At 44.5% G+C, this 24,663-nt stretch overlaps 1 protein-coding gene across 1 annotated transcript in view; it reads left to right on the top strand.

Annotated features, from left to right (window-relative positions):
• The window catches only part of LOC146808719 (cell adhesion molecule CEACAM21-like), an 863,737-nt gene that overhangs the window by 406,951 nt on the left and 432,123 nt on the right, over window positions 1–24,663 (top strand). The window contains exon 4 of the mRNA XM_085614221.1: window positions 11,237–11,280. Coding sequence (XP_085470347.1) covers window positions 11,237–11,280 — 44 coding nt within the window. The remainder of the gene's footprint in view (window positions 1–11,236; window positions 11,281–24,663) is intronic.

The raw sequence follows: 24,663 nt of genomic DNA, 5'->3' as shown, positions 1-24,663 counted from the left end.
AAAATAGACATTTCAAATGGTAAACATCAACAACGGACTAAATTTCACGACATGGTATATTCACTGTGAATTTAGTGGCCATCTTTAAACATTTAAACAGGCCAATTTTATAAACAGTATACCGTGAAACTCATTCAATATATATAGAAAGAGTATGTTTGTTATGACTTTATCACATGGAAAATAAAACATTTAGTAGAAAAATTAATTTCTTACTCGTTTCTGTCATTATTCCATTAAAAAAACCAATGTCATACTCAAAAAAAGCTTTTTATCCTTATTTCTATTACAATTGAAATCATAAATAGTCCAATGCAATTCAATTGGAGGGTAACTGCCATAAATTAATTTTTGACGTTCAAATTGAAAGTGCCAGTGCAAGTTTCCATTCATCTTCAACTCAGTTCCTTCACTGAATTAGAGTATAAATGTATACAGTACTAGATATTCAAAAAAAGTATATATATATATATATATATATATATGACTCCTGAACAGAGGGACTCACGGTTCGATCCCCGGTGCCGGCGGCAGGTTAGCCTAGTACCATGTGACTCTGGGCAATAGCTTTCTTAATCTTCCCGATGACCCCCAGGCCTTGACACCCTGGGATAATTGTTCGCGCTTTACAAATACTGGATTCTTTCATACAGTGTGAACTATACTCGGAAGGTATCAGAGCGCTTTATATCAGCACCAGTTCTGTTACGAACAGACACATTCCCTTACAACATTAATTCTTGGTGGCTTTGGAGTTCAGCTGCAGACAATCCCTGGAGAAGGGAGCTCCTCTTATTCCTAGGTCACTTTTCCAAGATCACACCTTGAGTTTTTCAACATTTTCCCACACACTGTTCAGATCTTTCCCTGACATTGCAGTGTGAAACTAGTCTGATGTATTCATTTGTGAGACTCAGTTGTGTCATCACTTCCACTCTTACATGTGCTGTGCAGGGTTATTTGAATTGTACTCAGCTGCTTGTGAAGGTTCTCTCTTGTCCCTTTTACAGGTTGTGCAGTTTCCCTAGGCACCCGAATGACAACCGGGTGACTGCCTAGTGTGACATCTCCGTGGTGCATTTGCTGTGCAGGACTTGAGTCCTCAGTGCATCCCTGGGGTCGAGCATTGCAGGGGGACTGGATGAAAAGGGTCTATAGGGACGGAGATCTCATTAGAGGCCCAGTGGGCTGAAGGAGGCAGGGAAGAAAAGGTACTGGAAGAGAGGAGCGACTGCTGCACAGCTGAGGTAAGGGTACACCATTGTCATATGGCTGAGGTAAGGGTATACCATCATCACAAGGCTGTGGTGAGGGCATACCATCGTCACACGGCTGAGGTAAGAGTGCACCATCAGCACAAAGCTGAGGTAAGGGTACACCATCATCACACGGCTGAGGTAAGGGTACCATCGTCACATGACTGAGGTAAAGGTACACCATCATTACACGTCTAATGCAAGGGTACATTGCCCCACGGCTGAGGAATAGAACACAATTATCACACTGCTTAGGTAAAGGTACACCATCATGATACGGCTGCAATAAGTGTTCACCATCGTCACATGGCTGAGGTCAGGGAACACCATCGTCACACTGCTGTGGTAAGGGTACGCCATCGTCACATGGCTGAGGTTAGGGTGCACCATTGTCACATAACTGAGGTAAGGGTACACCATCATCACACGGCTGAGGTAAGAGTCCACAATGGTCACAAAGCTGAGGTAAGGGTACACCATCGGCACACGGTTGAGGTAAGAGTACACCACCATCACACATCTGAGGTAAGGGTACACCATTGTCACATGGCTGACATAAGGGTACACCATCGCCACACAACTGAGGTAAAGGTGCACCATCATCACACGGCTGAGGTAAGGATACACCATTGTCACATGGCTGAGGTAACAGGACACCATCGTTCCACAGCTGAGGTAAGGGTACACAATGCACCCAACAGCTGAGGAAAGGGTACATCATTGTCACACGGCTGAGGTAAGGGTACACCATAGTCACACGGCTGAGGTAAGAGTACACCATCGTCTCATAGCTCAGGTAAGGGTACACCATTGTCACGTGGCTCAGTTAAGGGTATACAATTGACACACAGCTCAGGTAAGGGTATATCATCATCACACGGTCGAGGGAAGGGTACATCATCATAATATGGTGGCGGTAAGGTTACGCCATTGTCACACGGCTGAGGTAAGAGTACACCATCATCACACGGCTGAGGTAATGGTACACCATCGTTACACAGCTAAGATAAAGGTACACCATTGCCACATACCCTGAGTAAGGGTACACCATTTCTACACGGCTGAGGTAAGGGTACACCATCATCACACTGGTGAGGTAAGGGTACACCATCTTCACACTTTTGAGGTAAGGGTACACCATCGTCACACGGCTGAGGTAAGGGTACACCATCGTTCCATGGTTGAGGTAAGAGAACACTACTGTCACACGGGTGAGGTAAGAGTAAACCATTGTCACAAGGCTGAGGTAACAGTACACCATCAACAGATGGCTGTGCTAAGGGTAAACCAACATCAAAGGCTGACATAAGGTTACACCATTGTCACACATTTGAGATAATAGTACACCATTGTCGCACGGCTGAGGTAAGGGTATACCATCGTCACACACTTGAGATAAGAGTACACCATTGTCGCACGGCTGAGGTAAGGGTACAAAATCATCACATGGCTGAGCTAAGGATAAACCAACATCACAAGGCTGACATAAGGTTACACCATCGTCACACAGTTGAGATAATAGTACATCATTGTCGCACGGCTGAGGTAAGGGTACACCATTGCCACACACCTGAGGTAACGGTATGCAATCAGCACACGCAGAGGTAAGGGAACACCATTGTCACATGGCTGAATTAAGGGTACACCATTATCACATGGCTGAGATAAGGGTACACCATTATTACACCGCTGAGGTAGGGGTACACCATCATCACATGGCTGAGGTAAGAGTACAGAACATCAATGGGGGGGAGGGAAAAGAAGCAGTGGTCTATTCAGCTTCCAATGGTTAGTACAAAAATCAACAATGAGGGGGGGAATAGACCACTTGTCCTGTGTACCAGGGTCTCATTTAACGTGGATGCTTGTCGTTAAAAAACCCTCATATACGTACACAAGTCTGGGGCGGTATATGTTGGTTCTCCGCCTTCGTGTGTCGTAATAGCATGATCATTGGGCTTTTTTTTGTCCAAATGCTTGCCTCCCCATGGAGGAAGACCAACTGTTTCTACAGTAGTGGTCAGAGAGATAAAAAGAGGGTGTGCTCGTGCTCAGTGAAAAAGTGATTTTGAAGATAAAATACCCGGTTGTCAAAACTCTTTTCCTTTATTCTTGAGATATTTGACTTTGGGAAATTAAAATCGTGAACGTGCATGTGAAGGCCTAGTTATTGGTCTAATGCACTGTCAATAATCTTTAGGAGGTCTGGTCTACATGTTTCAGCCTCGTGCAGAGTCTAGAGGCTTTCGTCAGGACCAAAGTAGATTAAGGGGAGCTTTGCTGGGCTCACCTTGTGAATTCTGGGGGCGGTTATTGTGTACTCACCACCCTTGGTGTAAGGAGTCAGATCTCTTAGTACCTGTTCCTGTGAAAAAGAAATAGTGTGTATTATCACATACTAACAACACATTAATTGCTAGTGTTTTCTCTCTGATAATGCTAGAACGAATATTCTTAACAGACAGTCTTAGTAAACTGGATTCATTGCGCTTTCCTGGCGCTTTTTTTCCCATACACAGACTAGGTAGAAGAAAGAATTTAAGGTCGAGTTAAAAACAGAGGTTAAGTAAACATCACATCGCTTTTCATCGCTTGTTTTTTGTTTGTTAAAAAGTGTGTAGAATAACTGTTGACTTAATGAGGTCAAAGAACTCTTTGTTTGCTGTCTCGGTGACCTATTGTGTGTCGGTGTGAGTCTATGTTATCTTATATAGACTAAAGACAATATGCGCAGATGGCTTTTCTCCGTTCGTTACTTATCTAAATTATGGCAAGAAGACAAAAGACTGTAAGTGGATAAACTCGGCTATTACTGCCTTAACGGACATAATGTCTCTATCTGGTTTACTAGGATTAGTTCACGGAAGAAAGGAGGTTACCTTTTTTTTGATTTGGACATCTTTCTTCAGGATGTTAGTCAGATGGTAGTGACATGCTTCATCATCGGGCTCCACTGGGTATGGCCGAATGCCATCCCAGTGTGCTGCAACGCCAGGTTACTGCGGAGCGGGGTTCGTGTGAGGTGACAGTGAATTTAAAAATTTCCAATTGAGTCAAAAAAGCAGTTTTATTTGTTTTGCTAATTGGAAAGGTTAAAAAAGAGAGTGAGGGTCAAAAATTAGAAGACCAGATTCACTCTGTGGCGGTCAACATGTTTCTGCCTCGATGTATGGTATACAGGCTTTCGTCAGGACCAGAGTGGGGGTGCAGAGTCCCGGCGGTATGAGCGCGCTAAGGCTCACCCTGCCGAGGACTGTGAGTGTTAAAAATATATATTGGGAATAATCCGCCAACAATTATGGTGGTGGAGAGGAACGAGTTTATTCTTATAATCGACAGACACACAACAGAAGACAAAACAAAGAAAGGATTGTAAGTCTTGATGTCCAAACTTATAATCAGTCGCTACCAGGTCAGTCAGGCAGCAAACAAAGTGCTCAATCAGTGATGTGCCATTAGGTCGTACCACTGGTGCACTAATTGTGAGATTGGTGCACCTAAGAGTACCAGGGCTCGAGTGTCAGGCAAGTGGTCCTGAATAGCGTGTCTAGTTGGGTATATCGAGACACACGTGATTGCTGTACAACGTGCTAATAATTATATAGCATATGGGCGAGGGGGACGAAGAAACGTACCCCTGTGGAGGTCATAGATAGAGACTTTACATTAAAATAAATCAATTAAAACAACCCAATCTTACTCGGAGGCATATCCGTATGAAGCCTCAGGGATCCTGGGAGAAGAGTGGGAGCATATGGCACACCCTGAAATTAAGGAGAGATGAAAAGGAAATGGTTGAAAAACCAGGTACGTGGTGTCTCACTGGAGAACGCTTACCGTCAGATTGGAGGGAAAGGGGATGGGGTTCTACTCACGCCCTCGTTGCTCGGCACCCGTTCGGTACCTAAAGAACGCCTCTTATGCCCGGGTCCAGGATGTCAGTGCCCGGGGTGAGGAGATCGTATATGTAGCAGCGAGGTAAACGTGCGTCGCGTTGGTCGGCGACTCATAGACTAGAGACGGCCGCACTGATTGATCCAGCTACGCTCCTACTGCTACATGATAGGAAATCCTAGAGGCTAGGGAGCCAATCAAGTCGCAGTTGAGGGACGGAAATAGCCGTGTAGTCTCAGGTGCCTGATCGCGCAGGAGAAAGGTTTTTTTGTTGTTACAAAGAAGCTTTATTAAGAGTGGAACTCTTACAATTTCCCATTGTGAATTTGGTAATATAGAGTTACATGTGATAAATGACAGATCACAAGGCTGACATAAGGTTACACCATCGTCACACAGTTGAGATAATAGTACATCATTGTCGCACGGCTGAGGTAAGAGTACACCATCACCACATGGCTGAGGTAAGAGTACACCATTGTCACATGGCTGAGATAAGGATACATCATCATCACACTTCTCAGGTAAGGGTACACCATCGTCACATTGCTGTGGTTTGTGTACGCCAAGGTTACATGGCTGAGGTCAGGGTACACCATTTTCACACCGCTGGGATAATGGTACACTATTGTCACACGACTGACATCAGGGTACACCATTGTGACACGGCTGAGGTAAGGGTACATCATCACATGGATGAGGTAAGGGTACCGTATTGTCACATGGCTCAAGTAAGGGTACATCATTGTCACATGGCTGAGGTACGGGTACACCATCATCACATGGCTGAAGTAAGGGTGCACCATCGTCATGCTGCTCAGGTAAGGGTGCACAATCATCACATGACTCTGGTAAGTGTACACCATCGTCACACGGCTGAGGTAAGGGTACAACATTGTCACAAGGCTGAGACAAGGGTACACTATTGTTTCACCGCTGACATAAGTATACACCATTGTTACATGGCTGGGGTAGGGGTACATCATTGTCACATGACTGAGGTAAGGGTACACCAGCATCACATGGGTGAGGTACAGGTACACCATCGTCTTATGGCTCAGGTAAGGGTACACAATCTTCCCATGACTGGGTTAAGTGTACACCATCGTCACACGGCTGAAGTAAAGGTACACCATCATCACACGGCTCACGTAAGGATACACAGTTGCCACATGGCTGAGGTAAGGGTACACCATTGTCACACAGCTGATGTAAAGGTACACCATTGTCACATGGCATAGGTATGGGTACACTATTGCCCCAATGCTGAAGTAAGGGTACACCATTAACATACGGCTGAGGTAAGGGTACACCATTGCCACACGGCTGAGGTAAGGGTACGCCATTGTCACACAGCATGGGTACACCATTGCCACACGGCTGAGCTAAGGGTACACCATTGTCACTCAGCTGAGATAAGGGTATGCCATCATAGTATTTTGGGTGCATGCAACTCTGGATTAAGGTTGTTGCCATAAACAATGTTACCAGAGAAGGAACAAGCTACTAGAAATACTCAAAGGGAATGGCTGAGAATTTCAGCTTCATTAGCCACTTGTTTATCCTCTCAAATGAGCAGTGTAAGCCCTCTAGTAAGAGAATCTGTCTAGAGGTGAATGGCAGAAAAGATGTCCAGGGCTGCTGCTGCTACACTGAGGGGCCCCTCCCAGTCCAGTTCAGGTGCTGCCAGAGAACCCTGCTCACACCCAGTGTGTTAGACCTGGCACATTGGCGTGGGTCTCCCTTCCATTTTTCGCTGTTGCCTCGTGTGTTTTTGCTGGTGTTAGTTGCTCAGGGCACTGTGCCACTGCTGTCCAGTGCCACAGTCCAAGTGCTCCCTATTGTAAATTAATGTATGAATTTGGGATTCCATGATTGGTTGGTTTGGTTTACCTGTCAGACCCTAGTACAGTGCACCAGGAGTGCCCAGGGCTTGTAAAATCCAAATACTGCTGGTGGGCTTGCAGCACTAGTTGTGCCACCCACAGAAGCAGCCTGTAAAAGTGTGTCTAAGGTCTGCCATTGCAGAGCCTGCGCGCAGTCTGGTACTGTCATGCTGACTCGGCAAGTGCACCCACTTGCCAGTCCCTAAACCTTCCCTTAACTTCATATCAGACACCCCTATGGTAGGCCCAAGGGCAGGGTGCATTGTACGGATAAGGTAGTGTAGAAGCTGAAATAAGAAATAGGAAATGATTCCACACATACGACTCTCAGTCAGCACATAAGATAACAGCGTTTATTGGAGGCCAACAAACAGATTGCCGGGAACTCGCAGAAGGACGCTGTCACCGGCCAGGTGGGGAGGGTATCCGGACCAGAAACTGAATGGTAGAGCAAAATTGCACATATAAAGAATTCTGGCAGAGAGCAGCAGCAATGTCAGAGATCAAGAGCCACGCACGGAACCAGAAGAGAAAGCCTGTCGGCACCCGTTAACGAGTGCAGACGCTAGGCAGGAGCTCAGTCCTCATCCGAATGATGACAGACCGCAAAATAAATCACGAGAACCACAAAAAGGACACAGAAGAAAGTGATGAGTACAGGCGTAATGATAGCCATTGGTATGTCCCACAAGTCAGGGAAACAGACCTTATATACGTCGCCAGGGCATAGGCAAACTACCCTTGACATGAGAGGAGGAAAGGCAGATGGAGAGGGAGGGCGCAGAGCGATGGAGGGTTGTTAGCAGGGGACCCTACAGATGTGCTGAGAGAGAGAGAGAGAGAGAGAGAGAGAAAAGGGAGCAGGAGCCAGAGGCAAAGCAAAGTCAACTTACGGGCAGACAGTCCCTCAGCATTCCAAGGGAGGCGGAGGAGAGAGAAAGACAAATGTAAAAGTTATTGAACCTCAGGTCTCCGCACCCTTGACGGAAGCTGGAGTCCAGCAGCCAGTCTGTGAAATCGTCAATGGTCTGGAAGCTGCATTCTCCACCAAATGTAGAAGCTGAAATAAGAAATAAGAAATGATTCCACACATACGACTCTCAGTCAGCACATAAGATAACAGCGTTTATTGGAGGCCAACAAACAGATTAACGTGCAGCACTGTGACATCAGCAAAGTCACTGAATGTCAAAAGAGGTGACGTGCCTGACAGCTTTTATAGGTCCAAACCGCAGAGGATGTAGCATCATAACATACGTTGCACAAATTAAGCATAGTTCATTTGACCAATTAACAAGGGCCTAAACAGTTATATACCATTGAAGGTCCGAAATGTACTGTTGCCGACCACGTGACCCAAGTGGGCAGCTTCTGAGACTTTCCACTGTAATGTAAGATATAAGTCTGGTGCTTTTCCAGTTAATAGTTGCAACATAATAGTAATGACCAAAAGCATTTTGAGAAATGGGATATGCTGAAATGTATGTGCCTAAGCGAGCATCTTCCCTTGCCACGTATCTTGTTTTCGAGCAAGCCTTGCGTTACTAAAGCTGTTACTCTGAAGCAGGAAAGGTGCAAGTGTGCAGTGTTTATTATGTCAACTTAACAGGGCCTAGAAGCTTACTGCATTTGGTATCATAGAGAAAATGGCTTCTACAGTAGTACATGCCCTGGTGTGTGTGGCATGTTCTAATAGTGAATTACAGCCATTTTTGTTTTTCACTATTGCAAGGCTACCTGTTCTCCATAGGCCAGAATGGTCAGTTTGGTTATTACATCTTACAATCCTAACTGACTCAGGGAACATGGTAGAAATTCGAATTTAGTATGCCTGAACTCAGAATGATAAAATACATCTGTTAGTGAAGTTGGTTTTAACATTCTGTGTTTGAAAATACTACTTTTAGAAAGTCGGTATTTTCTTGTCTAGCCATTCAAACCTGCCTCTGCTAGGCTGTGTATTCCCTGCCTGGAGTTTGAGTGACAGGGCTGGGGAATTCCAGGAGACAGGGTGAGGTGTCCCAGTGGTGAACAGAGAGATCTGCATCTAGATGGGTGGGAGGAGTTGCACCTGGGACCTGAATAGGGCTGTGCCTTCCCTCCACAATGCTGGCTCCACCTCCTGTGGTGCGTCTGATGTCTCTGCCCTGCACTCTGAAAGGAAAGAAGGAGTCAGGTAAACAAAGTGCTCCAGGACTGACCAGAACCGGTTTGAACAAGGCAAAGGCCCCTCTGCCTTCAGAGGACAAAGGATTTTGGGGTATAAGGAATGGGACCCTGATCCCAAGAATTTAGATCACTTTGGGGAAAAAGAAGAAACTCTGCTGAGGAGAGGAACCAAGAAGAAACTGAGGAGAGACTATCCCTGAAACTGGGGGATTGGCCTGCAGGGGTTGCCTACTGCCAAAGAGAGGAGAAAGGAACTTTGTGTGTACTTTTGCTCAACTTGTGAAGATTCTCCAAGGGCTTGGAAAAGAGCTTGCCTCCTGCTGAAGTCTCAGGAACAACAGACTTCACCCCCCAGCTCCCTAGAGTTCTTTGGAAGTGCCTGCTGCTGTTGTTGGGCCTTCTGAGGGACTGCGTGTCGCAAGGAGGTTGAAGCGCGACTCAGGAAGGAGAAGCGTGCCGCTGTCAGAGCTGTTGTTGTCGCATCGCGTAAAGTGTGTCGCCGCTGCAGCTGTCGCATCGAGCGGAAGCATCGCGCATCATCCAGGAAGTGTCTCGCAACGCCGAAGAAGCGTGCCGCCATCGCAGCCATCGTAGCTGACGCATTGCACCACATCAAGAGAAGAGTCTCGCATCGAGGAAGAAGCGTGTCGCCATCGCAGCCATCGTAGTTGTCGCATTGCACCGCATCAAGAAAAGCGCCTTGCATCCACAGAGAAGCGTGCCGCCGTCGGAGCTGTTGTCATCGCATCGCTTAATGTATGTCACCGCTGCAAGCTGTCGCATCGAGCGGAAGCGTCTCGCAAACGTGGGAAAAGAGTGTCGCCGCCAAGGCCGCTGTCGTCGCATCGCGTAGAGTGGTGTCGCCGCTGCAGCTGACGCATCGAATCGAGTCTTCTCGCAACATCGGAGAAGCGTGCCGCATCTGGAGGATCTTCACGTCTTTATTTCTTTGCACCAAAATCTTCATCGCATCAACATCATTGCAACACTTTCGTTGCCCTGCGTGTCGCATCTAAAAGGTACATTGACTTAAAGTGTCGCATTTAAGAACTAAAGAGAACTAAGCAAAATTCTACCATCTAAAGTAATAGTATTGTGTATTCTTGTCATTCAATGGTCTTGTGGTAAATCTATATAAAGAATACTTCTTATTTTTTATATAAAACCTGTGTGGTGTCCATCTGTAGTGTTGTCACTTGATTACTGTATGTGTTCACAAATGCTTTACACACTGCCTCTGAGATAAGCCTGTCTGCTCGTGCCAAGCTACCAAGGGGGTGAGCAGGGGTTATTTTAGGAGTGTACCCCTTTACCCTGACTAGAGTCGGGGTCCCTATTTGTCACAAGTGCATACCTGTGCCAACTAGAGACCCCCAAGTCTAACACAGTGGGACTTACATCTCTTCAGAACATCTGGAGTACTGGAGAAGCATCTTCCATGTTGTGTAGAATTCATGTTGATCCGTTTGAACTGGTTACTTTTGGCGTCTTTAATTAGTGTTATGGAATTTCCATTCATCTGGATAAAGATGACTGAAGACTCAGGAGAAAGTCCTGCTCATTTCAGGACTTTTCCTCAAAGTAGCTCTGCTACTGGAGCTGAGGGACGTTTTTGGGAAGCCCTCTTGCTACTTTATTCACGTTATTTGCATCTGCATTGTGAGTTTGAGAGCATTTTGTCTTTTATCAATGTTTTTGATACCTTCATAATTTTTTATTCCATTTTCTTAGTTTTTGTGATAATTTGTCTTACTATATTTTTTACTTTGTCCTTAACAATGTTTGGACCATGAAGGTATTTTATTTCTTAACTGTATGGCCTTATCGATAGCTGTTAAACTTCTACTTTGCTGCTTGTGCCCCACTATGAACGTTAAGCCAGAGATTCCTCCCAGGATCCAGTGTTCACAGCTCTCTGTAAGGCTGTGTCCTCTCCCCACCAAACTCTAACACCTGCAGCTTACCCTTGGTATGACGTCTATCTGTCTCAGTAGTGTCCGTGATGATTATCTCTCGTCTCTCTTCCTTTAGGGCCGCAACTGCCGGGGATTTTCCTGAGATCGCACCCAACAACAGTAAGTACAGCAATTGAACAAATTTACAAAATGGGGCCTCTACAGATTCTGCACAGGGAGCTCCAAGAGCCCAGATATGTTTTCAGAAAGGACAGCCCTTCTGCTGAAGCTTTGTCTCTTTGGGGTCTGATACAAGAACCAAAACCTGGCCATACAAAGCTATGTGCAGAGCTCATGGTCTAACTTCAGGACAGTGTTAATCCTACACTCTTCCCATGGCAAGTTAGTGTCCAAGTGTCTTCACTGTCTGCAGCACAGAAGTACCTGTGATGACATTTGAATAGTGCTTCAAACCTTTGGAGAGGCATCAAGGCACATCATCAGACGGGCGCTACACTATAACGTGAACAAGTGCATGTTGGACGGGTGTTGTGTTTGCAGAGTAGTAGGGCTCCCTGGGTGCAGAGGTCAATGTTTGAAGACTGTTGTCTGCTCTTTTGCTGGAGAGGATGGTGTACTGTGTAATTCGGGTCTGTAACTTCCACATAGTCCAGCACTCGCCTTCTCCACCAAAACGGTGCATCAAAAGCTTCTCCAAGCACAGACATTCCAGCCATCAGTTGTCTGTATATTGTTATTTTTATGAAACACCCTAAAAAAGAGTCATGACAGTCACAATCCAGAGAGACAAGGTGCACTAGGAGAGATGAAACATAGACTGGTGCCTCATGATGGTGCCCTGATAGACCGTCTTCCCCTGACCCACTCCACACTCACACTGTTTTACACGCGCTGGGCAGCATACACGTTTGCTGTACAAAAAGTAAATTTATTGCTTGATCCTCATCTAGTGCAATGAAGTCTCCATGAGATGCTAGAAGCCTCATGTATCCCCTCCCTCGGGCTATTAGCCCCTTATATCCCATCCTCTTACATCACTTGCCACCTGCACCAGCAGGGAAGGTAACATGTTTGTTCAGCCATCCTTTTGTACCTCATTCACATCCTCTAAAAGACAAGCACGACTGGTGTACATTGCCAGAGAAAGAAGGAGCCAATGTTTACATGGAAGCTGCAAGTCTGAGTCAAGTCCATTCATAAGGTGCCTAAACCCCAAAGTAGTCAGGCTCAGGTACAGTTTCTAATCTCAAATCTCACTAGAACAGAAAGGTGTTACGTTTTTCTGGAGCCCTTTAAGCATAGGACATTCCTTAATTCCAACTTTAAGCCATTCCACCAGGTCACCTGTGCTCCCTGTAGCTACTTGCCAGGCAGCGCTGTCTACTTACATTTGTAGAAAACCAGCAGAACCTGAACTTAGGGCCATAGGTGCCTCGGTGGAGCATAAAATTGGACTCTAAAGGCCAGTTATCTGGACCACTTTGATAAACAGCTTTTTGGAGTGTCATTGGGGCACAATATTTCATCCTGTCCACTATCGGTAGCAAGTGTCATTTATGAAGTTAAAGTTATGTGCTCCCGCAGTTGGACACAAGAAACAACCCTCAAGGTGGCATTTTGAATTTTCTCAAGCGTGCTCTTGTGCTTCTAGGGTGCATGCTCCTTTTTAGTCCAACTGTAGCTGACACAAACTACAGCTAAGAGTGTTTGCCTGATCTTCAATGTTAAGGTGCTTATCTAAGACCATTCCTAGGGACTTTGCCCTTTTCTTGAGACTAAATTCAGAAATCCCTGCTGTCATTGAGATGTAGACAGCAAACAGTTTGTCCACTGCAACCCTCGGATTCACTGGTAGCAGGTCAGCTTTGATAGCGCTGAAAGCAAGTCCTCTGTGCTTCATCCATTTGCTGGGATCAGCAGTCAAACCTGTTGCGAACACTCTGGGCCCGATTCACAGAACAAACTTAAGACAAAATCCTAAACTTAGTACCATTTTGGTATTCACAGAATGCACTTACTACTTCTGGTATTCACAGATTGAACTTACTACTTTTGCGATTCACAGAATAAACTTACTACTTTTGCTATTCACAGAATGGATTTAAGACTACTAACTTTACGTCCGCACTCGGGCCGGAAATTCCGGCCCGGAGGTGGAGCTTCCGGCCCGGAGGCGGAGCTTCCGGCCCGGAGGCGGAGCTTCCGGCCTGGGGGCGGGGCTTCCAGGCCGGAGGTGGGGATTCCGGCCAGTGGCGGAGATTTAAAATGTCCACCTCTGGACCGGAAGCTCCGCCTCCGGCCCGGAAGCCCCGCCTCCGGCCCGGAAGCTCCGCCTCCGCGCCGGAAGCTCCGCCTCCGGGCCGGAATTTCCGGCCCGAGTGCGGACGTAAAGTTAGTAGTCGTAAATCCATTCTGTGAATAGCAAAAATAGTAAGTTTATTCTGTGAATCGCAGAAGTAGTAAGTGCATTCTGTGAATACCAAAATGGTACTAAGTTTAGGATTTTGTCTTAAGTTTGTTCTGTGAATCGGGCCCCCTGGCAGGTCCTGTTCAGACCTTTCCAGTTCCATCATTTTGTCCCTGCAGACTCTACTAATTCCAAACCCTGCGTTATTCTGACTCGTGTAGTTCTTTCATTAAAAACAGGAAGTTTTCAATCATGAGTAGAAACACTTGAAATGTCTGCACTCTAAGCACCTGCTTTTATCATTACGATAACCAAGCGAACGCCCTTGTCACCAGGGTTGTTTTATCTTTTTTTGCAATAGTGTCTGCTAGTCCCACATTGTTTTCAAAATATAACCTTAAACTTAAAAAAAAAATGCTGTCGCAGACTAGAAAGGAACTGGAGACTAAATAACAACTAAAATTAAAAAGAATCCCTCCAAATATACTACACTCTCATTGCCACAAAAAAGCCACCTATTTTACCAAGCAAATAAGAGCTGCTACTAAATGCCCTAAAACGCTGTTTTTAACCATAAAAAAACTACCAGCTCCTGAAGACACCTCAGCTAGTCAAGAATTCTGCAATATTATTTCGGATTTTTATTTATTTATTTATTTATGTGTTTTATAGAGCGCGAACTTGACCCGTTAGGGTATCAGAGCGCTTTACAGGGGAGCAAAACAATATACAGACAGATTTAGAGTCGACCAGCTACAGCTCAAGTACCAGCAAGTGCAGGTATATATATGGTTAAGCGTAGCATGTATTTACAGTTTACATAACCAATTGCACAGGGCGAGAAACCATATTTACAGAGTACATTTTCAATAATTCTGACCCGGTCCCAAATTTCTGATGTTTCGGGAGATCCGGTAGTTAGGAGGGAGGTAGTGGGCCGCCATAGGCTATACCTTTGAAAACAAAGTTAAAGCTGTCTACCAGTCCTTTCTACATTTGCCTGATGGCCAAAAAAACCCTGGGGCATGTCATGAAAGTACCTCCACCTTAGAGACACCATCTGTCACTATGTCCTCATTTACAGCCTTAACCACGGAAAAAAACCCTACAATTAATTAATACCATCAAATCAGGCTCCCCAGAAGACCCTTGCCCCCCTAAAATTCTACTTTAAATACCGGAAACATTTGCCTCCCCCTCCTTTAACAGTGATCTCTAATGCTATGATCACCACGGGGAGATATCCAGTAGAATGGAAAAAGCATCCATTCGGCCATTATTTAAAAAACCCTTGCTGAATACTGAGGATCCACTGAATTATAGGCCTATCTCAACACTTCCTTTCCCCTCTACGGTGATGGAGAAAGCTATAAATTTAGAACTCTCTGCTTACATCACTAATACTGAATTGCTGGATTTGTCCCACTTTGGGTTCCGGCCCACTACAGTACAGAGTTAGCGCTGATTACGGTCACTGAGGAGCTTAAACGGACATTGGAGGCCGGGGGCAGTGTCGCCCTGATCCTACTGGATCTGTCATTAGCCTTTGACACGGTCAATAATGGACTGCTGGTGGACCGTTTGGCAACTATTAGGATCAGGGACAAGGCGCTCTCCTTGCTAGGCTCCTTCCTATCCGACCAATCTCAGTGGGTAGCATTAAGTCATTTTGTTCCCCCCACCCCCCGATTTTTTCACTTCCATGTGCGGTCCCTTAAGGCTCTTCCCTGAACTCCACACTTTTTAACCAATATGTTACTTCACTGGCTAGATTAATAAAAAGCTACGGGTTTACCCTAGTATCATATGCCGCCGATACACAAATTATCGTCTTAGTAACCAAATCCAGTGACTGCATTGCCAGCAATTTTCAGGACTGCAGGAGCCATATTGGAACATGGATGTCAGAAAATTGCTTGAAAATCAATTTGTCAAAAACAGACGTCCTACTCTTCGGCAATAACCCTCAATTCTGGACCACCCATGGGTGGCCAGACCAGCTAGGATTATTACCCACGCTTGTTTCTAAAGCAAAACACCTAGGAGTAATTTTGGATAATAAATTATCTTTCGAGGCCCAAATAAATTCCACTACTTCAAGCAGCCACTTCATACTAAAAACTTTGAGGAAGATCTTACCCTCAATCCCAGTAGAATTTAAGATAACAGTGATCTCAGTACTGATTTTACCAAGACTGGATTACTGCAACACACTTCTCACCAGCGCAACAAAACGCAGTCTCCAAAAACTGAAGATTGTTCAAAATACTGCAGCTAGAGTTCTCCTGGGGATTCTGAAATCTGAATCTGTAACTTCGCTCTTCCACAGCTACACTGGCTGACGGTAGCAAAAATAATTAAATTTAAATCCCTTTGCATTGCATTTAAAATGTTGAATCAAACAGTCCCTACCCAACTAAAACACTTTTTAAAACCATATGTCCCAGCCAGGTCTTTACGATCAGCAAAACAACTTGATCGTTCCCAGGATAAAATGGAGCAAGTGGGGTGGAAAGAACTTAGCCTGGATTATTGCAAAACTCTGGAACACGCTTCCAACTTCTCTCAAGAGAGAGACAGCCCAGCTAAAATTTAGGAAGAACTTAAAAACTTGGCTGTTCAGAACATAGCTATATCCCCTGCTAATTTTTCTTTTAATAAACATACGATTTAGGTAGCGCCTAGACACATCAGGGTATTGTCGCACTTTCCAAATGACTTCATTCATTCATACGATTGATAATCAGATCTTATAAAAACCCAGGTATCGGACTATATTTATTCATTTATTTAAAGAGTTTTATATAGCACGAACGTGACCCTTGGGTATCAGAGCGCTTCACAATTACATGAGGTCGGTTAAAGATACAATTTGAATAGCAGGACGTTTTACAATTATATGAGGTAGATTAGGTATGCAGCTATACAGTATTAGCAAAAAAATAAAAATATACAGTGACAAGATTAGGTTACCGTGTGATGTCAGGAATCACATATATATCATTATTTCCCTAATATGTTTAACTTCAATGTTCCAACTAAAGTTATTGGAACTGCTTATTGTACAAGGTGTAATGGGACTTCCAATACAAATGTTCCGAAGTGTCTTTTTCCGTGCATTCTCCATCTGCGATTCTCGAGTAGTATAGAATCGTAAATGATTATCCCCAGTATAGCTGGTGAATTTATCTTTACATATTTCGAAGGACTGTTATGAGAACATTTATATCACGGTGCTAGTGATGAGCTGTCTTGTTTACGAAAGGAGCTTACTCATTAGGAAGATCTTCGCTTCCCTCTTGAATGTTGCTGTGTTAGGAATTTTCTTAATGTTTGAAGGGAGTGAGTTCCAAATTCTGGGGGCTGCTCTGGAGAAAGCTCTATCATACGTTTTCATGTTCCGGAAGATGGGTGGTCTCAGCAACAGCTCCTTAGCACTTCTGGCAGGTCTGCTTCCCCCTGATAGTTCAATTTTCTGGGCCAAATATCTTAGTGTTTTGTAGTGGAGCGCTTTATGTGTAATACATGCCATTTTAAGTTGAATTCTGGCTTTGTAAGGTAACCAGTTTAATGCTTTCAGGTGTGGGGAAATGTGGTTGAATTTCCTTGATCCGGTTATAAGTCTTGCGGCCGCATTGAGACATGCTTTTAGTGGTGCTGTGGAAGCTTTAGATAGACCTGCTAGGGTTGTACATCCATATTCAATCCTTGAAATAGCTAAAGATTGGACTGCCAATTTGAGGTCTGCCGTAGAAATGAATGGTTTCACTTTTCTAATGTAGTTCAAGTGAAATCGGGCACTTTTTGCCATTGATTTGATGTGGGCTTTCATGTCTAAATTCTTATCCAGTGGGATTCCTAGCGATTTCGCTGATTCGACTAGAGTAGGGGTGCAGTTTAGTGCTGTGATTAGTTCCGTCCATTCTTTCACTTCTGTCTGGTTCTTTGGTGGTGAGATTAATAAGAATTCAGTTTTTTGTGCATTTAGCTTCAGATGATTGCTAGTTAACCAGCGTAAAGATACTTTTAAAGCCTCATTCATTAACTTGATGTCTTCCAGAGACGTGATCTTGATGTATATCTGCGTGTCGTCCGCGTACATGTGGTAGGATGTGCTTGCATCTCCGAGAATTTCTGTGAGGGTTTCGACATACAGGTTGAAGAGTGAAGGAGATAGTGTGGATCCTTGAGGGACTCCAATAGAATTTGGGCATGTGGGGATAGTGTCTAGTTGCGTTCTGTTCTGAAGGAAGGATTCAAACCATTACAGCACATTTTCCGACAATCCTATCCTGTCATGAAGCCTGGCTAGTAGTTTTTCATGATATACAGTGTCAAAAGCTGACGACAGGTCAAGAAGGATTAGTAGGCATGTTCTATTTTGATCCAGGGCCTGTAGTGCATCATCCACAATATGTAGGATCGCTGTTTCCGTGCTGTGGCCTGTTCTGAATCCCGACTGGCAGTCGTCCAGCAGCTTGAAATTTGCGATGTGATGGCTCAGTTGATTTTGCACACATTTCTCAATTAATTTGGCAAGTAAAGGAATATTGGTTACTGGGCGGAAGTTATTAGGTTCTCCCGGATCCGCTGTGGGTTTTTTGATGATGGGGAAGACTTGACCTGTTTTTAGGCATTCTGGAAGGATCCCTTGAGATAGAGAGGCATTTATTATTTTTGTCCATATTGGGATGACGATATGGCTGATTGTTTTTAGGCATTTAGAGGGGAGTGGGTCATTATAGTGGTTATTAGGTTTGATATCCGATAGCGTTTTGGCAATGGTATTCTGGTCATTTAGCTTGAAGGTAGCCCATTGTGCCTTGTTTTTTGTCCATTCATTTTCGATTGTCGTGGTGCAATTGTTCAGTGTGGGTGGTTGGTTGGGAAGGTTGTCGGCTGCCATCCTGAGCTCTCTTTCAAGCGTGTTGGCCTTTTCGGTGAAGAATGTTGAGAATTCTTCACAACTCAGTTAAGTTTTAGTAGTTTCATGGGCCGATTTTGACAACTTATTGGATTGTTGCTTTAAGATCTCGAATAATTTCCGTGGTCTGTTTTTGGTGTTGTCCAGTTCCGATCTAATAAATTCCTTTTTAGAGTTGAGGATCTTTTTGTTGTACTCGTTTCAGATTTTTCGGAGAGATTTCAATGTGGGGGATGATGGGTGCGGTCTCCATTTTCTTTCAGCAAGTCTTAGTTTCCGTCTATCTTCATTTATTGTTCCATTAAACCATGGATTTTTATCTTTCTCTGGGACTCTTTTAAGTTTTAGTGGCATGGTGGAGTTGACTATGTCCGTTATTGATGTAGTGTAGTGATCCATTAGATCATTCACATTCTGCAATTTGTTTGGCGGAACTAGGTCCTTCTCACATCTTTCTATTAGTAGATCAATATTAGTGTCTCTGGTGTCCCGAATCCACTTCTTGAGTTTGATAGGCTGCGTGGTCTTGTTCTTTTTCAAGGTGGGTATTAGGAAGGTTATGGCATGGTGATCTGACCAGTCGCATGGAACAATTGAGCGTATTGAAGTATCCTTGTTTCGCGATATTATCCAGTCTAACGTTGCTCCTTTCGAGTGTGTTCATTTTGTGCAGGCTTGGGTAAGGTTTAGCTCAGTTAAAAAGTCTTTAAATGTGTTGCCCTGTTTGTCATTATTGTCGTCCCAATGTAAATTAAAATCGCAATAGGAATATGTTATTAGAGTGAGTGTTAGAGTTAGCTGTGATGATCTCCAATAGCTGGTCTATGAAAGTAGCATTATTTCCCGGTGGGTGGTAAAGCTCATACATGTTGCATCTTTGATTGTCTGCCGATCTTATATTGAGACCTAGGTATTCACAGGATTCGAGTGGGTCAGAATGAATCTGGCTGACCTCTATATCCGATCGATGGATGCAGGCTATACCACCTCCAGTCTTTTTTAGTCTATCTAATCTCACAATGTTATAACGTGGGGGCACCAGAAGATCCATGAATGGAGAAGAGGATTTCGAAAGCCAGGTATCTGTTAGGATTGTCAGGTCAATTTCCTGGCTAACTATGAGGGCAGCGATGTCTGAAGCATGTTTTACTGCGGACTGACAATTGAGCAGTAGGCATATCAGAGGTTTCCCTGAGCTACTAGGGTTAAGCTCTTGCGAGTTGGTGGTTAGCTGGACTTGTTGTAAATTGTTAGGTTTGGGTTTCCTTTCCTTATGTCTGGATGTTCTATTAGCATCGATTGGGACTGTCCTAATTTCCTCCCCTCTACTGTGGTCTGCAGGTTCATACGTCTGGAGTAAGGATAAGGTTTCATCTTCAGATAAGTAACTAAGATTTCTGTCTGGTCTATTATGCCTATTTGATAATGGCATGGCCGTCTCACTGCTCTTTCCTTGAGAATTATGCACTCATTTTTGAATGTGCTCGACTTTGGAGTGAGTGCTTACTGTGATTTCAAGTATCTTTTCCATCGCTTGGAGTGTGCTTAGAATGTCTTGTGACATATTGCTTATTTGTGTTTGAAGGTCTTCGATTTCACTCTGAATCCGGGGTGAAATAATGGGCGTACGCATCAGCTTATTTTGGGATTCGTGGTTTGCGTCCCAAAGTTTTAGATCTGTTATTTTTCCCGACTTCCTATTCTTTTTGTCATTAATTCGGTTGTCTGTACTTCCTCTACGTGCGGTGTGAGATGTGTTCTCTGTGTCTTGTGATCTTAATACCACTTTCCTGGGGTATAATTTTCGTACAGTCCTCGATGTCATTTGTGTTGTAGTAGAGAGGGATATGGGAGGGGTGATATCTTCCCTGTCATTTATTTCTAGATACCCTTTGAATGGCCTACTCGTAGAAGGTGTCCCATCATGTGGGAGAGGTGTTGGTTCTTCCATCTGTAACGTCGTCAGAACGGTATTGGTATATCTTATGGATATTTCTGTTCTTTCTGTATCTTTTCCATTCAATGCACCTCCTGTCACATTAGTGTATGTTGGGGTTCCTGAAGTTCTCTGGGTAGTATGATGCCTGTGGTGGTAGTGTTGGCGTTGCATAGGGTGGCTACTTGTGAGGTCTGGTGTTGTTGAGAACTTGATTTCTCTACACGTTCTTTTAAGGTTAAGAACAGGTTGTCGAATTTTTCTAATTAGTTGTTGGCTGCTTGTATGAGCACAATTCCGTTCTTGTAAATAGTTATGCATAGGTTCGCTCTAAGACTTGGTGACGGTGTGATCATAAGTCTTGTGCCATGTGGGATATTACTCACAGATTTTATGTTGAGCATCTCTGTGACGACAGAGCGCCATTTAGCCATTTTTCTGGTAAAAAAAGATCAGGTCATTTACAATAGTGCCATTGTCTAGATTAAAGGAGGTTTCAGATATCAGTGTGTCCGGGTTTTTCCTTAATAGCTTGTGTTTGAATTTTTTGGCTGCATTCTTAGATAAGATGGTTGGATACTTTATGGCATGTGCGTTTATGCCTACTGGTTCTAAACTGGTATCGGCCATGTTTGCTGGTTGGTGTAAGGTACTTTAGTGGTGATCTCTCTTAGCTGTCACTATCTGCTCCGGCTGTATACATGGTTGGTGTTCATGTGGTGTCTCTCCTCTTGCCAAGTGTCCCGTTTGATGTGTCCCCTTGTCCACTGTCTTCCTGTGGTTTTTACTATTGTTCTAGCTCTCTTCTTGTGCCTAATGTTGTGATTTTTTTTATTTTTTTTATAATATCTCCTTGTCTAGATAGCTTTGATTAATTCTTTTGACTTTGGTTTAGAGCGTATTGCCAAAGTAGTGTTCAAAGTAATTTCCCATACCATTCCTCCTTTCCCTTCAATGGTGTTATAAGAGAGACCAAGGCATTCCAATATGGCCGACGTCTTAGTTACCAAGCTCATCTGAGGGCTGGATGCCCTTATCTGTTTCTAATTCCTAGTCCTCTTTCACTTGCCCTTTCCTTGATACTTCCATTTTGTAGATCAGCTCCTCAGCAGGGAGCCATCCCCAAACTCGAGAGTGCCCTAGGGCATCCAGGCAGCAAGGCAGCAAAACACCAAGGTGATATGTGCAGTAAAAATTGTACAAGGGTCTGATTTCTGTTTTCTTTACAATACATTCATCCTTTTAACTCAGTTTTTCAAATCTGGTCGTCAGCGCCGGCCACCATTTTAAGGTCAGGCAGGCCGTGCCCTGACTTCCCAGCTCATTGTTGAACAATTTGGCCGGCTTCACTTTGCTACTTGGCTGGGCCCCCGACTCCCCCGCTCACTGTGTGCCCCTCGATCTGGGCCTCAAGCACCTCCCCGCATCCCCACAACAGTCCACGCAGTTCCTCTTATCAGCTGGGGGCCTTAGCTTCCCCCGCGGGCAGATCAGTTCCCATCCAATCCGCGCCGCCGCCGTCGTCCCAGCAGAGCAGCAGTGCCTGAAAACAAGTTCAGGGAGTCTCCGCAGCAACCCAGGACATGCCGCTCAGCCTCGGGTGAGCGCGCTCTGGTGCAGCGCAGTCCAGGTGCCTCTCACAGCCTGCGGGCGTTGCGGTCACAGGATCTTACCTTCTCTGAAGCCTCGGGTGGACAGGCTCCGGTCTACCGATCTCCGCGCCTCATCGGAGGCTAGTGGGGGCCAGGGCAGCGCAGTCCAGGGGCATCGGGCAGCTTGTGGGCGATGCGATCATAGGATCTCATCTCAGTCCCGTGTCCTCTTCATATGCACTCCGATGTCTTTGACGTGGCAAGCCTGGGATGACACCGCCATTCCTCGTCTGTGCTGTCTCCAGGTGATAGATAGATGTCTGTCTCGACTACACGCTCCTCTGCGCCTCAAATTGGGTGATTTTTCCTGTCTCACAGCCTTTGTGTGTCCAGTGTCCGTTTTTGCATTCACCGGAGTGGCGAGTGGGGAATACGCGATGGACGATCGTCTTGGGGGTAAGCCGATCTACTTTTCTTCCGAGTTATAATTAATGTAATCTTCGTCGATAGTAGTCGGGTGGCCGGTGGATGAATGGTGGGGTTTAACTAGGGATTTAAACCGATTTGGTTATCCCGAACCCAGGAGCTCTAGCACAGAGCTTAGAGAGGAACTTCACGACAGTGTTGTCGAGGCTGAAGTCACGCCAGCTTGCAGCGTCAACTTAAGACGGCGGCGTCAGCGGGAAAACGTGGCCTTTAGACGGTCGGTGTTTATGTTCTCTCCGTGAACAAGGTGCAATCGGAAATATCTGTCTTTCTTTTTCATAATGAGATGACATGCATGCTGCGCTGTGGGAGCCATCGCTGAAAGTCGAGAAGAGACTTGCTGTTTATTGCTGCCGATAAAACATAGTGTAGTGTTTAGAAAAGTGTTTAATAATGTTAGAGTTGTTCTTGCTGTTTTCATTTTCAGCCTGTTTCTCTGCATTGCTTTTCATATTTTGTGTGGTCACCATTCACATTTCATGCACTAGGTTATGATTTTAAAATAAAAACTCAAAAATACATGTCAGGTTTTTACGCCACCTTTGAGTGTGTTACTCATTAATAAAGAAAGTGTGTAGTTCTACTGTGTCTCGGAACTCATCTTGTGGGACTGATTGTTATTCATAGTATGCTTAGTGGGTGGTTTATGGGTTGCAGTCCAAGTGTTTTTAGGTCGAGCTAGACAGTGCATGCCCTGTCTCTTCGAGAACTGCTTTAATGAGTCTGTAGGCTTTAAGTTCTTTTTTTTACCTCCTTTCTTGCTATTTGCTGGCCGCATTGTCATTTGGTCATTTTTGTTTTTATTGGTATAAGGCATGCATTTGTCGTCTTGCCTCATTTACTAATGACCCTCCCCGAGAACACTGGCCTAGTACAGTCTTCTTCCTCCACGTAGTATTATAGCATTGAATTGGCAAACTTTTTTTCTTTTTGTTTGGTTATTTAGGCTTGAAGAATGTATTTATAGTATCTTGTTTTTTCTGCTGCTCCCATGGGATATTTGTAGCAAAGGTAATCATTATTTCCATGAGACATTTCATATTTAAACGCTAAGCGTATTTATTTGTAGCTTCCGAAAATGAGATATTTGTAAAGACAATTTTTTTAACTACTACCAAACGCTGCTCCCGCTGGACCTTTCTGACATACAGCCTCTGTTTTAATGGCAGTTAAATCCATTGCTAAATTGAAAGCAAACATACATTGACCTGTTCCTTGTAGAGGAGGAAGAAAAGAATTAAGATTCTCCAGTATTGGGGTGTCTTTCATAGATTCACATGCTTGAATATTCCCCGTCGTTGAAGTGGTAGTCCCACGGTACATAACATAGCAATGTAGAAATAACATAAGCCAATATAGGCATAAAAGAAAGTAAAACCATAGAGTTTTTATGGATAGACAACTTGTCACTTCTATAACATAGTACTGTCATTATGCTTAAGTCCAAATTCCAGCCAATCAGGCGTCCGCACCCTCTTAGAATGTTCTCCTCAGAGGCTCAGGCCATCAGATTTTCTACAGCACGTCGTGTGAAGGGAGTCTCCCTGATCTAAGCTCAGTTTTCTTCTCATTTTTTCTCAGAAAGTTAGCTTTATGATGTCTCCTACCAAGAAATCCCTCTTCAAACCTTGTAGAAACTGTGGTAAACAGAGACTTCATTCTGAAGACCCTCATAAAAAATGCATCTATTGCCTATATCCTGAACATCAGGTAAAGGATTGTAAAATATGTAGAACCTTCTCTCAGAAGACTCTAAAGGGCAGACAAGGGCGTCTCCTTCTGTGGCTACAGAGGTTGAAGACTTCAGAGAACCCTCTCTCAGATGTGGAGAGTGTGTCATCAATCAAGACATCTTCATCCTTGAAAAGGACCAGTCAGTATCAAAAGGTTTCTCCAAAACCTAAAGTGGTGAAGAAACATCATGTGGATAAGCCCACTATCTAACCTTCAACTTCAAAAGGGGTGATTTCTTCCCCTCTGAGTCTTTCTGCACCTTCTACGCCCCGAGATCTGATTCTCAGGCGTCAAAGACTCCATCTGCGCAGTTTTTACCTCAGAAACTGCCTATCTCGTCGACGAGCTCATCGTCGCTTCTTCCGTCGACAAGAGCTGCTGTCGTCGTGTCTACGTCGACGACTTCAACTTCTGTGTCTATGAAGCCAGCTATGATCCTGTCATGCATCTTCACCGTTGATGT

This window comes from Triturus cristatus, chromosome 7, assembly GCF_964204655.1.
Source record: "Triturus cristatus chromosome 7, aTriCri1.1, whole genome shotgun sequence".
NCBI lineage: Eukaryota > Metazoa > Chordata > Amphibia > Caudata > Salamandridae > Triturus > Triturus cristatus.
The sequence above is the reverse complement of the archived record's forward strand: the minus strand, read 5'-3'. Positions and strand labels throughout refer to the sequence as shown.